This window comes from Ambystoma mexicanum, chromosome 2p, assembly GCF_040938575.1.
Source record: "Ambystoma mexicanum isolate Mex_15411 chromosome 2p, UKY_AmexF1_1, whole genome shotgun sequence".
Lineage (NCBI taxonomy): Eukaryota > Metazoa > Chordata > Amphibia > Caudata > Ambystomatidae > Ambystoma > Ambystoma mexicanum.
Window position 1 is genome coordinate 749148899 of NC_090923.1, and position 15275 is coordinate 749164173.

A 15275-nucleotide genomic window follows, 5' to 3' on the forward strand; every position below is an offset into this window, starting at 1 on the left:
CATAGGACGTTCAATTTGGAGTCTGGTTGGCGAAACCTGGACACAAAGTATGGGCATTGCTCGTTTTCTCTTGTGGCAAACGTCTAGCATGGGAAAACCCCACTGTGAGAAAATGTAGTGTTCAACATCTCCGTCGAGTCGCCTCTCGTGCTCTCTGCTTAATGAGTCCACTAGGGTTAAATTCCCTTGGAACATGTTGGAAAGTCAGGAACATACCCCATTTGAGTGCCCACTTCCATATTTTCTGTGCTAGCTTGGACACATTTGGAGAATGTGTGCACCCCTGCTTTTGATATAGAACATTGCAGTGGTGCGGTCTGTGTGAACTTGTACCAACTGATTTGTTAGGTGTGCTTCGAAGGCTTGGAGAGCTTTGAATACGGCTAGATGTTCCAGTAGGTTGATATGGTTCTGTGCTGTGATGCAAGTTCACAGACCATGTGTTTTGAGATGAAGGTGATGCCCCCCCACACGGAGAGTGATGCATCCGTTGTAACTACTGCTTGCACCACTGTGTCATGGAAAGGTTATCCTTTCAACAGGTTCTCCTTTGTCCACCAGCGTAAGGCTTGTACTAGTGTTGACAAAATGCCAACTAGATCGTCCCACTGACCACTTGCCTGAGACTACTGTTTCACCAACCACTCCTGCATTGGGCTCATGCACATCGTGCATGTGGGACCAGGTAAATGCAAGATGCCATTATGCCGGGCAAATGCATCACTTTGCGTTTACTTATCTGCGTACCGGCTTGATACTGAGGTATTTGCACCAGTAGGTTTTGGATTCTTTCCTTTAATGGAAAGACTAACCCTTCTTCTATTTTTAGTACAGCTCCTAAGAACTGTTTTGTCTTGCTTGGTAGGAGGCTTGATTTTTTCTTGTTTATCGAGAAAAAGGTGGTTGATTGTTCTTTTTGTATTTTGCTTGCAAATTTGGGTTGTTTCTCCCATGATCAGCCAGTCGTCCAGGTGAGGGTACATTGGTATTGCTTCCCTGCTCAGGTGCTCTGCCACCACTGCCAGTACCTTCATGAATACCCTTGGATCTAAAGTTATGCCGAAGGGTGGCACCTTGAATTGGTATTGCTTGTTTGCTATCTTGAAACGCAAGAATTTTCTGTGCGCTCGAACATTGAAATAGGAAAATAAGTATCTTTCATATCCAATGTTGCCATGTAGTCCCCTTGCTTTAGCAGTGGGATTACTTCTTGTAGCGTTGTTATGTGGAATTTTTGTGGCTTGAAATAGGTGTTTTCAGGACGCAGGTCTAATACATGGCGAATTGTCCGATCTTTTTTGGGCACAAGGAAGTACGTTGAATAAGTACCCATGTTTACCTCGTTCACAGGACTATTTCGATGGCGTCTTTAACCACAGTGTTGCAACCTCTTTCAGGAGTATGCACTGTTCCTCCCTTGTGGTGGCTCTTTGTCAGAGGGGGTGGAAGGAGCGTCGCTACAGTAGTTCTATGCAATAACCGCCCGTTATGGTAGAAAACACCCACTTGTCCGAGGCGATTCCCTCCCATGAGTGAGTGAAGTGTTATCCGTCCTACTACTGGAGTGACATGGAAGGGTACCTGAAGCTGGTGGTCATTGCTTTGGGGGCATGGACCAACCCCTTGTAGAAGAGGATCTGCCCTGGCTTCGAAATATTCACTGGCCCCTCTGGAAACCTTGAGATGATTGTCCTTAATTGAAACCCCAGGATGAACCCTGACCATGATTGTATCCGGATCCTCTCTGCATATTTTGGCCCCTGAAATGATGAAAATTATTTCTGCCACTTTGCCCCAAGGGCTTATTGGTGAGTTAACCCAGAGACTTCAGAGTGTCATACTCTTCCTTTGCACTCTTTAATGCATCTTCTACTGCTTTACCGAAAAGCAGATTAGGCTATACCGGCATATTGAGGTGGGTTGCGCCTGTGTCTCCAATTTGAATCCTGACTGGCACAGGCATGCATGGCATTTTCTAATTGTGCCCTCTGCTATAATTCCGCCTTCGTTGTGAGCTGCATCTAAATTATTTTGTAAGATACAATTAGATACAGCTTTACCCTCTGCTACTGCGAAAGACAGTTGAGATTTTAATGGTTCTGGGGCAGAGGCCATTAAGGTGGCCATTTCCTCCCACTTGTGGCAATTGTAACTGGCCAGCAGAGCGGTGGTGTTGGCAATTCCGGTTTGAAAAGCTTCAGGAGGTGGCCACTTTCCTTCCGAAAGTGTATAGTGTCTTACTCTATCAGTGGTGCTTCCGATGAAGCCAGTGGTGTTCCCGCCCTCTTTCCTGTCATCGTAACTACCAGTGAATCTGGTTTTAATTGACCCCTTATGCAGAGGGGGATCTGATGGGGCTTGGCGGAACATCTTCTCAATTCCGAGAGAGCAAATCAGCAGGGAGAAGAGGGGCAAAGGCAGAAGCAAAGAGCAAGGTCTTGAGCCAGTCGTCCAGGTACAGGTAGACATGGTGGCCATGGCCCTGAGGAGGGCTGCCACCGCATTCATAAGTCTGGTAAATACTATGGGGGCTGAGTTGAGGCCAAAGGTTAGCACCTTGTACTGGAAATGCCAGCCCATGATCCTGAGGCGCAGGAAGGAGCGATATGGTTGCCAAATCGGGACATGTAGATAAGCGTCCTTCAGATCCAGGGAGCACCTCCAGTCTCCCTTGTCTAGTGTCTCCGAATGAGTGCTGGCATAACCACCTTGAATTTCTGAAGAGGGAGGGGAATATTTTAGGGTGGATAGATCCAACAACTCTCAGGCCAGCCAGGTTCTTCTTTTGTATGGTGAAAATCCTGGAATAAAAGCCCAATCCTCTCTGGGAGGCTGGGACTTCTTCCACAGCCTGGCTCTCAATGAGCGACTGGATTCCGCCAACAGATTTGCCGTCCCAATCTGTGGGAGAGAAGGAAGGAAGGAAGGAGGAGAAGGGACCGGTAGGCGGTACCCCGAGGGCACTAGAGAGGATCCAGGTGTCTGCAAAGTTCTGGCACCAAAATTGCATGTGAAAGGCAAGTCTCCCCTCATTCGAGACACGTGGGTTTGAGGGAACGTGTCATGCTTTCTTTTCTTCGGACGCTGCTGCTGAGGAGGGGGACTGGAAGACGCCTTTGCCCCTTCCTCCCCTTTTGTTGTTTGCGCCGGTGCCGACTGGGCAAGCTGTCCGGTTGTCTTGACCTCTGTTCCTGGAAGCCCCAGAACCCACCAAACTACCGCCCCCTGTCAGAGCGTTGGTGCGACTGGGTGAACGCCTTGGGCGTGGCCTTCATTAGCATAAAGACTTCACAGTTTACGATCTGTTCTTTTTATCTAATGCCTCGTTGGTGGTAGAGTGAAAGAGGTCGCTACCCTCGAACGGAAGGTTCAATGTGCGTTCCTGAACATCAGGGTTACATTTAGTAGCCTGAAGCCAGGCCATCCTTCTCAGGTCTGTGGTGATGCAGATGGTCCAGCCAGAGGTATCGATGTGGGCCACAGTGGACTCCATGATGTCCTGTGCTACCAGCTTGGCTTCTCCTAGAGCCTCTTTGAAGCATGCCTGGCTCTGCACCGGAAGCTCTGGAAGGAAGTCCGCCATTTCCCGCCAAAGCCTCTGGTTAGCGGCTGCCAGCATGGCATTCACATTGGATTGGCGCAGGTGCAGCGAGGCATTGGAGTACAGCTTCTTCCCGTGTGCCTCCAAGTTAATCTCCTCCTTGCCCAGCAGCAACGAGGACGAGGTGGCCGAGGACGACTGCGGCTTAGAGGCGCAGCAATCACCTCCATCTGTCTATGCTTGGCATCGAGGCGCAGAGTGACAGGTTGGGCCGAGTATGGCCTGAGCCACCCCTTCTTGGCCAAAGCAATTACGTCCTTCTGCATTGGGATACCCATTTTAGTAGGGGGTCGTAAAGTGAGGACTTCTGCTAAGACCCCCCCCTCCACGGGCTGCTCGACCTCACGTTGAGGAAGGCCCAGATATTCAGCCAAACCTGCAAGCCAGTCATGAAAGGCCTTTGCTGACAACGGCGTGTCAGGGTCCTCCTCCTCGTCTGTGTCTACCAGAATGTCAAGCTTGTCCGGAGCGGGTGTAGGGGTGCTGGGCGACATGGGCTGCGGTGTGGAGACCAGAGCCGTAGGCTTCCGCAGAGGCTGGTGTGGAACCGCCTGTACTGTGGGTGGCAGGGGAGTCGGAATCGAAGGAGCCCGCAGGGGGCAGCAGGAGCTGCGCTGGGGCCTGTAGAGCCAGTGCCATGGGAGGAATGACTATGGCTGCTGGTTGAGTGACCGGAGGGAGCAAGTCCCTGACTGCATCCCACAGGATGGCCTCCATATGGTGGGCCTGCATCAGCGCCAGGAACCTTTAGAAAGAACCGGTCTTCGAAGCTAGAAGAGGTGGCAGGTGATTTTGACAGAGTGGCCGGGGGCTGCTGAGGCCGGAGCGCACTCTGTCTAGAGGGCAGGGTAAACCTGCCCTGCTGATGGATAAACTGTAGGCCACGTACCTGGTTGACACCAGTCCCACCTTGAAACTCGTCCACCCACCTGCTCTGTTCCTAGGAGTGGCATCGGACAAGCGGCCATATTGTCTGGCACAGCAGCCAATTTGTCGAGCTGCATGCCAGGTGCCAAAGTCCTGGTGCATGGCTCCATGGGCCCGGCCCCCTCCAAAACTCTTGGTGGTGGAGCTTTAGGCCTACCCTGCACCTCAGGCCTAGGCCTGGAAGGCGAATTGCCCTCGGCATTTTCGCCGGTAGTGCTGCGTGCAGGCGCCCCTTCAGACATTGAACCGGTCCGGTACTAGGGCATTGCCCCTCGAATGTAGAACCGATAAAAGAACCTTCCGGTCCCTCAACACCAATTATGGAAGGATCGGATGACCCCTTGGCCGTGAGCTGGACTAGACTTGATGCGTGTGCCGGTATACAAACCCGAGAGGTTCCTCCCGCTCGGGCGTTTCCTCTGGAAGCAGTCGCCCTCATGGGGTGCAATAGAAAATAGCGGCCTTCCCTTGGGCCACCATCTCTGTTTTACGAAGTTCTTCAAGACCTCTGGAGGCGATCTTTCGAAGAGCTCCCTCCACCTAGCTAGCCTGTTCTTCAGTGTGTGTGGAGTCACTTTGCGTTTACTTATCTGCGTACCGGCTTGATACTGAGGTATTTGCAGCAGTAGGTTTTGGATTCTTTCCTTTAATGGAAACACTAACCCTTCTTCTATCTTTAGTACAGCTCCTAAGAACTGTTTTGTCTTGCTTGGTAGGAGGCTTGATTTTTTCTTGTTTATCGAGAAAAAGGTGGTTGAACGCGGTACAACATTCCCAGCCGTGGTCAGGGCCAAGGCAGCAGAGGTAAAGAGCATGGGGGTCGGACGTAGGGAAGAGCCCCTCGCAGGTTGGACACCTGCTGAAGACGACATTGCCAGGGAGGAGCATGACGTCGGAGGACCGAGTACCTTAATGACAGAAAGAAGACAAAAAGATAGAAGAATGCGGGGGAAGAGCTGTGGTATTACATGGCTGAAGTCAAACCCAGGGGTGCTGGTGAAACAGGCCCGTTCCGGTCGATGTGGAAAAGGGGACTGGGGCGTGGCATCGGAGGGCAGAGTCAGGGTAGCACATGCTCCCAGGGCCACACACCCCAGCTCCTCTAAATTTAAAGGGGAAGAAGGTTTTTTTCGGGTGGAAAAGGTTCTGTCTCCCGTCCCTAGGAAGGGACGCCCATGCAGTATGGACGAAAGGGGACGGGACATAAGAGTAAATAAAACTTAAAAAAATATCACTGCTCACAGAAAAATGTCAGGAAAACAAAACATGATGTGTGGGTTGACAAAGAGCAATGTATATTGTGTTTCACCCACAAAACTCCAGTGACATCTGAAGAGCCACTTGGTCTTATGGAAAGAAATGTCAGCCCAAGGCAGACCCTTTTGCTGGCTGAGGGCAAAACATCACAGGGAAAACTCCCTCTGTCAGCCCTGATGTCACATCTTCTATCTAATGACCAACCACAATACAATTTTGTGCTAAAGGTGCGAAACCCAGTGTTCTCCAGACTTGCTTGCTCTGAAAGCAGGGACTTCAGGGTAAGCCATCCTTGGCTGGAGCATGACTAAAAGGTGTGAAGACTGGGGGCTGCAACTTCAGAGAGACTCCTAAAAAAACCTCTGGTCACAGGCTGGCACAGGAAGACAGATAGCTGTGCTGGATGAAGCAGATCCCCCATTTGCTGAAAATACAGGTGTACTATTAATTTAAAAGGACTATTATAATTTCGGCCTTTTTCTCAGACATCGTAAGGCGGATTATTCATTTTTGTACAATTTGTTATGTAAATTCTAGGTGATTTTGGGGATATAAAATGCATCTACCTGTGACTCAGGGAACTGTAATGGCCAGTTAGACAAGGTTTCTGGCTGATCCGAGCATGTTTCAAATGTGAGTCGGTGAGCAGGTGGAAAATGAAATTAGGGATATGCTTAACAACTTGCATATTGATAATGGTTGTACTTTTTATGGAAACAGCAGAAATGTGCCATATGGCCATGCGACATTGTACGGATTTGGTGGTCAGCTTATCTAATTCTCCATGATTAGCTAAATCAGAAAATAGGTTTAGTATGGCAGTTGCTAGTAAAATTATGAAGTTGTGATACATAACTAGTTTTTGACAAAAGGTTGAAAGGCAAACCAGGGGGCGATTGCAAACAGCAAATACCATATGTTGCTCCAGACACAAACTAATCCCGAGTTCGAGGCGGGGTTGGGAGGAGAGGATAACTGTAGGGTACTTTCCAAAGATTGTAAAATTGGTGATGTTATTTCTGCTATATAAAGGGGACTGCACTAGGACAGAGGACACACAAAAACTGGGGCCACAGAAAAAAGAGAAAGACAGGAGGACAGAGAAGAGACAGACCACCAGGAAAGCTGCTGAAATTTACCATCAGACAGCTATAAGGAGACACCAGAGGAGATGGCTGACAGTGCTTCTGGGTGGAGTGGTCTATTTCTAGGAAGGCCTCAAAGCTGACTGTCCTGTGGTGAAGAAAGGGAGGTCATTTTTGAGAATGGAGTGACCAGACCCCTGCCCTATCTTTCCAGAGTGTCCTGAGATGCAGCTGTGTTTCCTGAACCTTAAACAGAGGCTTGCTATGCAATTAAAACTAAGCCCTGGAAAACCAAAAAGGGGGAGGGGGGGTGTCCGCTTGCCTTCAATCCTTTCCCTTTATAATGGGTGTGTGGGGGGGGGGGGAACTGTGTAGATCCTTAGCCTGTGTAACCAAAAATATTAATTTAACGAATTCCCCATTTGGCAGAACACTACGGGTGAATTTTGTTAAAATTCAACATTCCCAGTGTGCGCTGAAAACTATAGCCCATCATTTAATTGGGTATCCTCGTTATCCAGCTGACCCCGATTTCATTCAGGAAGAGGGGTGTCTTTGTTCTTAAATCAGTCCAACCTTTTTATCCAGCTTCCCCAACACAGGCCTTTCAGTAGGAAGGGGGCTGGGGGGAATCTAAAATCCAAAATTCCCCCAAAGCATTCCCATTTTTCTGTCAGACTTCCAAACATTGACCATAGCAAGGTGGAGTCTGAAAAACAAAGCAATAAATCACCCTGTGTTTATTTTAAACCAAAAGTGTGGCCGATATTATAATTGCCATAAGTATTTTTACCATTCTTGAAATCCTACTGCTAGCCTTTGAAGCCTGCAGGAAAATCAAAATCGCACAGCATTACCCAAGTGCCTTCTTTATTGATCAGTGTAATTATTTTGTGAAGTGAAATTTACAGAAAGGGAAGAATTGTGTCTTTTCTTTTTAACCCACTTTTGTTGATGCTTCGAGAAGTTGCTTGTGTTGTGCCACGGATAAAGTGGTGTTTTCAATATTTTCGTGCTATTTTCCATTACTGTTAATTTAAATACATACCACTATATTTCCTGTACACCACCTTGGTTCTTGGCTCATTGTTAGCATAGGAGAGAGGGATCCAAGGGGCATGATATGTGGCTGAGATGGGGCACAAAAATAATCTGTTAAACAGTTTGTTGAACAACCACTTGAGTGGGGAGGCAAGGAACTCCCCGTGTTGAAGGTGGCTTCTCAATAAACCGTTACATAGTATAACAGGAACGCTCCGGTCAACCTTTTTTTCAAATCAGGAAAACACTATGTTATATGATGTAATACTCCAAGCCAGCTACTAGATGGTTGCCTATGCAAAACATGTGCATCTTAGCAGCTTCAGAAGCTTTAGAAATGCATTTATATATGCCACAGGGTGAGGTGGTAGGAGTTATTGGGTTGATAGAGTGCCAAATATGAGAGACTAATGACATGCCTGGCTTGATGTTCACCTCTGGATGTATAGGAAGAGTTACTTCATTAGGGAAAGCATTTTGACAGTTAATTGAATCTTTTCAGTGTGACCCACTCTGCATAGATATAATCTTGGAAAATTGCACCAGAGAAGAGAGACCATGAAGAAGAGTTGTGGGGCGATTCATTCATGTTAATTTGTATAATGTGGCTTACTCACAGAGCAGATGAAAGACGGTATCGCTGTGGCTAAGATAACTGAACAGTGTAAGGCTGCATGGTCCTGTAGAGCAGGGAGTGGCAAACACAAAGGTTAGAAAATGGGACTATATAACGCTTTGCTGCTTGTACCCTGTTCACCATGCAGCTAAGATATATAGAAGGGAGCGGGCTAATTATCTCATTCACCCCATCCAAGAGAAGGTAACTGGAGAACAAGTCTGAATATGTGCGAGTTTTGAGACACCAGACATGAACATATGGGGGAAGGGTGTGGGGTAAGAGAGACCTAGCTGAAGGTAAGGTCCGGGTCATATCTCTGTAAATTTTGACACAAGGTGCTCAACCTTGCAACAGATATTTAGTTTAAAAATGTTACTAGAAAATATATGTATAACTGAAAGGTAATTGGGGTTCTCTGTCAGTTGTGTTTTCTGCACTCTATAGTGGGCTCCCACCTCCTGAGCCCAGGCTCCCTATTCTGCCGCAGTGTTTTTTTAAGATTGGTTAACTACCACCAGGGTACCTCTAGTGGCTGGTTCTATCCCTCATTGTAGGAAGGCCTATAGGCCTTAGCTGACTAAATCCCTCAAGGACTTCTTAAGGGACCAAACAGTAGTCTGCTTGTTCTTTCACTTCTCCAGATGGCCAACTCCTCAGCTTCTCCTCGCTTCTCTCACCCCCCCTTGTCTGTCTCCATCTCTCTCGCCACACTATTTCTGAAGGTCTTACTGTTCTCTCCTGCTCTTCCCATCTCCACCCTCCAACTGGCTTCTCCCCCTGCTTGATGGGGTTTAACACACTCTCCCCACAGTTTGCCCTTGGTCTTACAACTCGCTCTGTCTCCAAGCTCATGTCTCTTCCCCCTCTCCAAACTCCTTGCTCCCACCACTACACGTAGCTCCATTATCCTCCACCCTCCTGCCTCTCATGTCCTTCGCTCACCCCATATGCATGCATGCACACATACATATCCTCTCTCACAAACATTCCCTACTCTTAACTCCCCCTTCCTATTCCCAGCCTTCAAATCAGTCTCTCACTCACAACCCAATTGGTACCACCCTCTTAACGAAACAGTTTACCTTCACAATCTTAAAGCATTCCAATAGACTAGTTTAACTCCTTCATTAAATACCACACCTGCATTGACGGTTGCTTGTTCCAGGGCTTCTGCTTTCTACCTCACCCAAACACTTTCCATGCCCCTCTGCACCTGCTGGATTTTTATAGCCCCGCCCTTCCTATTCAGGAGTTTCCTGTGGCTCCAATTGGCTCAGGTGCTTGTAGGACTTTAGAGGACAGGGATAGGGATACCAATAGCGCTGAACCTATTCAGCCACTCTGGGGAGCTAGGAACAAGGGCTCTCTCAACCTACCCCCTTCTCTTGACAGAGCCACACCCATGACCATATCACTGTTGCGAGATGTGGAATGAGTAAACCTGAAAGGGCAAAATGCAGAAAAAAAATCATTGCATGGCCAGACTCTAGTCATAACGATAATAGGTGTTGGGTTGAGTGGTTTAATAGAGAAGATTGAGGAGGAGCTGATGGTAATGGACAACAAAGTTATAGATCCAGGTGTGGCGGCAGAGATCCGTAGATAACTTGGATGTGCATGAACATTCTTTTTAGAACTGCTGTTGGTATAGGCTGTGGCAGAGTTCACATGTTAGTAGGTGTCCAGGCATTTCATCTTGCCAATTAACTGCGTGTGTCAGATAGGGTGAATACTTATGCACTGGATTTGAACAAGGGTGGTACAGTGCCAATTGTAGGTGCTGCTGAAGGATGGGCAATCAGCAAGGAGGTTAGCATGCGTTTGCCTACTTGAAAGAGGAACTGGTAGATTTATATCATCAGCTATTGAAAGCAGAGTTGGTAGATTTGCACTGTATGCCTTACCCTTTTCTCCCATTTTCTTTTTACCTTGATTCGCTCGCCGTTGATTCAACATGCAGCAATGGACTGCAAAGCACAGAATACAGAGTAGTAGGACTATTGATTTGACCCGTTCACTAGACAAGTGATGTAAGCAACCTGTAGGAACTTACATGCTGGGTAATGATTTGAGGAGGAAGCCCAACAAACTGGACAGCTTGAATGGGTTGAACACCACAATAAAGAGAAAAAGGTGCCTTTTTATTTGAGAAAGAAGATTTCTTCTACATTGGGCTTCATTAGGAGCATGGTGCCATGAGAGAAAATTGTAGTAAAATGGCAGCATTCATCATCATCAACTTCCCACACGGGCATAGTAAGAGTTTTGGATGTGTAGTTGAGAATTTATCATCTCCAGCAGATTGCTGGATGTAAAGCCTCCAATTCACCTAAAAATAAATACAGTTGGTGGATTTACTGCAATGTAACTACCACTCCACGTAAATAATACAGAATCCACCTTCAGTCCTAGGAATCTAAAAATGTGGATTTTTGCCACCATTTATATTCCTGTGGTAAATACATTGGACTGAGTTGTGGTAATGGTAAAGGATTTTGGCAGATTTACCACTGAATTACTACCAAACTAATTAGGCCCATTGCCTTTATTCAGGTAACGCACCCAAGCACAGAGGAACATGAGAAACTATTAGGGGAGGTGGTCCAACAACGTTTCTACAGTTCGTTATCAAGCAGCTCTCGTGGATTGCGTAGCCTGATCTCAAAGCAGCTGCTAGCCAAAATGGCCACGAAGATTTTCGAGAAGGAAGGATGTGTCCTAATACGAGTTGAAAGAATTGAGGAAACCGAGTGCCTCTTGGCTGTGTTTGACACCATCCACTATTCACTGCTACTTAAGAGGCCATGAGAAGCAGGACTGGGTTGTTCTTTCCTGGCATGGCACCATTAGTTGCTATCAGACAGTTCTTAAATGGCATACATCTTTTTGTGTTAGATTCTCTTCTGCTCATCTGTGGTGTACCCCAGGGCTCCTCATCTTCCCCGATAATTTTCAACCTCTATATTACCCAACGCTGTGCTCACAGATCTAGTCACACATTCTCCTCTAATGTGGACCGCAAGCAGATCCGTTTTTGGAAGGACACGGATTTTGTTTCATCAGCTAACAACTTTAAAGGGTGTTTAGTCACCAAAGACAAGTCAACACTAGTTGAAAACGAACGCAGAGGTGCTGTTGGCTGTAGTGGAGCTCTGAAATCACACATTCTAGTCCTCAGATATGGGTACCCACCTGTGTGAAGAACCTTGGTTTTAAAATAGATAGCACTCGGTCACTTGACGTCAATAAGATTCGTATTACCTGCTTTTAACTTCTCTGTACACTTTGCAAAATCATGCCCTTTTCACATGCTGAACAATCAGTCTGCAGTGGTTACTGTGAACCAACTCTTCAAAGGTCACCTAGGTGCTCAGAGTAAAGACCACATTTACCCCATGCCATGCCAAGTGCCATGGCTTGCTTACCCCCCACGACCCTCCCCCATAGTGTACATTTTAGGAGTCTTTGTATAGGCCACTGGTCCTATTGGACAGAGTCCACCATTTTTGCTAAATAGAAATTCCTGTTATATTCTCCACCTTCTACATTGCCTTCTAGTCCCACACATTCCTCCTTCAGGTTCCTGTCTTCCTCAGGAATAGACTTTGGGCTGGTAACACCATTCTCTTTGGGCTCTCCCCAAACTCTGCCATACAGTGATCAGAGACATCTTGGACCATCGATTATTCAGAAATGCTTTGTTCCTCAGATCTGTTCCTCGAGTTTGCTCTACCCTTCAGTTCGCCCTTTTAGTGCCCAGAGATTTCTGTGGTTATGAGGACTCTGCAAACCTCCTTACCATAAACAACTATTAACATTGCACTGATAGAAATAGGAAGTTATCACACACATAGAATCAAAGAGGTTTTATTAATGTCCCACATCCAGGGTCCTTTATTCAGGCATATTTACTATTGTTGTAGAGATTCTGTGACTTTCAAATGACCATGATAAAACATCTGCGACCACCGCTCAGCTTACCAATAGAAGGCTGCAAGTAGGCAATTATGCGCAGATTACAGGGATACAGGATCATGTGACCCTTGAACGAGTGATGCTTTGTCTAGCACTCTCCCCTCCCTGAATGCCTCTTCCCTACAGAGGTGAGGGGGGTCGGGGGGAGGGCTGTACAGTCTGCCATAATTTGACACTGTCCAAATGATTAATAGCACTATAGTCGTACATGTAACAGTCTAAAGAAGGCATGGCAAGGGATACCCGGCCTTCTTTGCCGGATGAAATTTTGCTCGTAGATCCAGTAACATGATTCAATTGTTTTAACACGCCAATCATTCCCTCCCACCTTTTGCACACGCACCTATGACTATGCCTTTTCAGGGACTTCAAATGTGATGAATGCACTGGAGGCAGTGACACAGGCTTGCCTGGGAAGGGTCTATAAATACGAGACATGATCAGCAAGACAGCAACAAATGCATTGAGAGACTTATGTACAGTCTACAAGAGGTAATCCTGCCAGTGTGCATACTATTAACAGTGAGTGACACTGGTGTGAGCACTTTCTATGTGCAATGAGATAATTCACTGTGCCAAAGAGGTCCATGTCTTAGACAGCAGAGGTATCCCTTCGATTATACAAATTATAGGCCCAGGTCTCAAAGCACATAGCTACATGTCAGATTATATATAGGAGAGGATGCAGATTTAGACAGTAACGCTATCATTCATTTTACAGTAAACGTACAGATATCTATTTAAGATTGAGCAGCTGAACACCAGGGTGCACAGGTACTGGAGGCGTGTGCTTCAGAGAGCGAAAATACTGCTTTGCCACCACAGGGGTTTGGCTCACCTTGGTGGCTGAATTTAAGGTTATAATGCAGAGTCTAATTGTGCTTAACTGTACTTTTAGGATATACGGTCTGCTCAAGTCAGTCTACAGCAAGCAAATGCCAAACTTCCTTGTCCGGCACAACCAATTAGGGATGCATCTGATTGTTACCACCTTGATTCTGGTCGTTAATGCAATTTTCACAATCTGTCCTTGATAACGATGCTGTAGCGAGAAGGGTAAATCACCCCACCTGCAAACAGACAAGAGAACCATTGCTGAGGAGATCGTGTCTGCTGACATGGGCAAACCTGCAAGGATTAAATGGTGCTCTTAAAGCGTGATTTGAGCACGTTAAAAAGGTGTATACAAAGTTTTTTTAGATTATAACTAAAGTTGCTTTCTACATATGATATGCAACCCTACAAAGCCCCTTTCTCACCACCAATCACAGAAGAAGAGGAATGTCTGTCCTTCCCTTATAGCCTCATCATTCTGGCTTCGGTTGCAGGAGATGCTTGAGGAAACAAAACATCCCTAAGAAAGCCAGGTACAATGCTCTTAGTTCCAATGCGTTCGTGCTCAATCTCTTCCATGAATCTTTGACAAGGATGGAGAGCTACAGACAGTTCAGAAGGCCATTCTTGAAGGAGCGGAAGCAAGGAGCGGAAGCAAGGAATCCCCCTCACTTCTCATAGAGGTCAAGTGGGTAGTGCTCTCCGTAGATCTTGAGGTGTCGATGGAGAGACTCCTGCTGCTTCTGTATATGAGGGGGCATCTCAGCATACACGTCTGAGAACATAAGTTCTGGCTTGGGTTTCAGTCTCCGCTCTGCCTGCTCAAACGCCTCCATCACCTACAGACAAGAAAAAACAAAAAACAGAAGCGTGAATGACTGCTATCTAGTTTAAAGTGTGTTGACAAACTGCTGTTACCGATGAAACTGAGGCCACCCACTTTTCACCATGGGATGGATGAAAGCCTGAGTAAAGCCACTATTATATTCAAACTGTGGGGTGTACCCCCTGCCCTGAGGGTGTTTGGAGGGGGTGGGTGAGGGCATAGCCTCTTTCCTGGCGGGGTGGCGCCGGAACCCAGCCTGAAATGGAGAAAAATAAACTGAAAAAATCCCCACACTTTTCTTTAAAGGGAGGAAATAAAAAGTGGGCCATGGGGGAACCCAGCAGGCACAGTGAAACAATGAGCGCTACCCTCAGCTGCTTTTTCCAGCTGATGCAGAGCTCCTGGGCTGGCTGAACTGTCAGGCAGTTCAGTTCCCCAGCCACACATGCTCAATGAGCCATGCAAGACTGGGGTCATTTTTCTTCGCCAACCTTGCATAGCGCATTTGAAATGCTGGCTGGAGAACAGCATGTATTTATGTATGTGAGAGGGGGAGGTCCTGCGCCTCCTCGCACATCCGTGGAGGATAGCACAGGGGCAATGTGCTGGTCTTGGCAGCAAGACCACATAGTGCAACGAATCACGGATCTGAAGTTAGAAACCAAACTCAGGTAGAATATTAGGCACGCTATAAAAAAAAAAAATTAAATTAACTAAAATAAATACAGACAATTTCAGCACCCATGCTCAGGCCCCTGCACGCATTTGCAGGAACCAGGAAGAGCTCTTGCTGCCCGATTCTTGTTCATGATGCAGGCGCTGGGGAGGAAATTTCGGGACCAGGGCAGGAGGTAAGTTCATTTATTTTGTATTTAAATGTGTGTATGGATGCGTGTATGCTTGGGTTATGAGTGAATATATGATGATGGGTGTTTGTGTGAGAATGTGTTTGTGTTGGTCCGTGGAGCTGGAGGGCCGGGGGTTACATCAAGACCTTTTTAAATGTCTTTGCTGCACATTCTCTCAGAGAGAGAGAGAGAAATAGAGAGAGAAATAGAGAGAGAAAGAGAGAGACAGAGAGAGAGAGACAGAGACAGAGAGAGAGAGAGA

General features: G+C 46.9%; 1 protein-coding gene across 4 annotated transcripts in view; it reads right to left on the reverse strand.

Annotated features, from left to right (window-relative positions):
• Positions 1-12381: 12381 nt before the first annotated feature.
• The window catches only part of BCKDHA (branched chain keto acid dehydrogenase E1 subunit alpha), a 177876-nt gene continuing 174982 nt past the window's right edge, over positions 12382-15275 (reverse strand). For all 4 annotated transcript variants that reach the window (XM_069644388.1, XM_069644389.1, XM_069644391.1 and 1 more), the window contains one exon: positions 12382-14178. In XM_069644388.1, the coding sequence (XP_069500489.1) occupies positions 14008-14178 (171 nt within the window). In that variant the 3' untranslated portion in view covers positions 12382-14007. The remainder of the gene's footprint in view (positions 14179-15275) is intronic.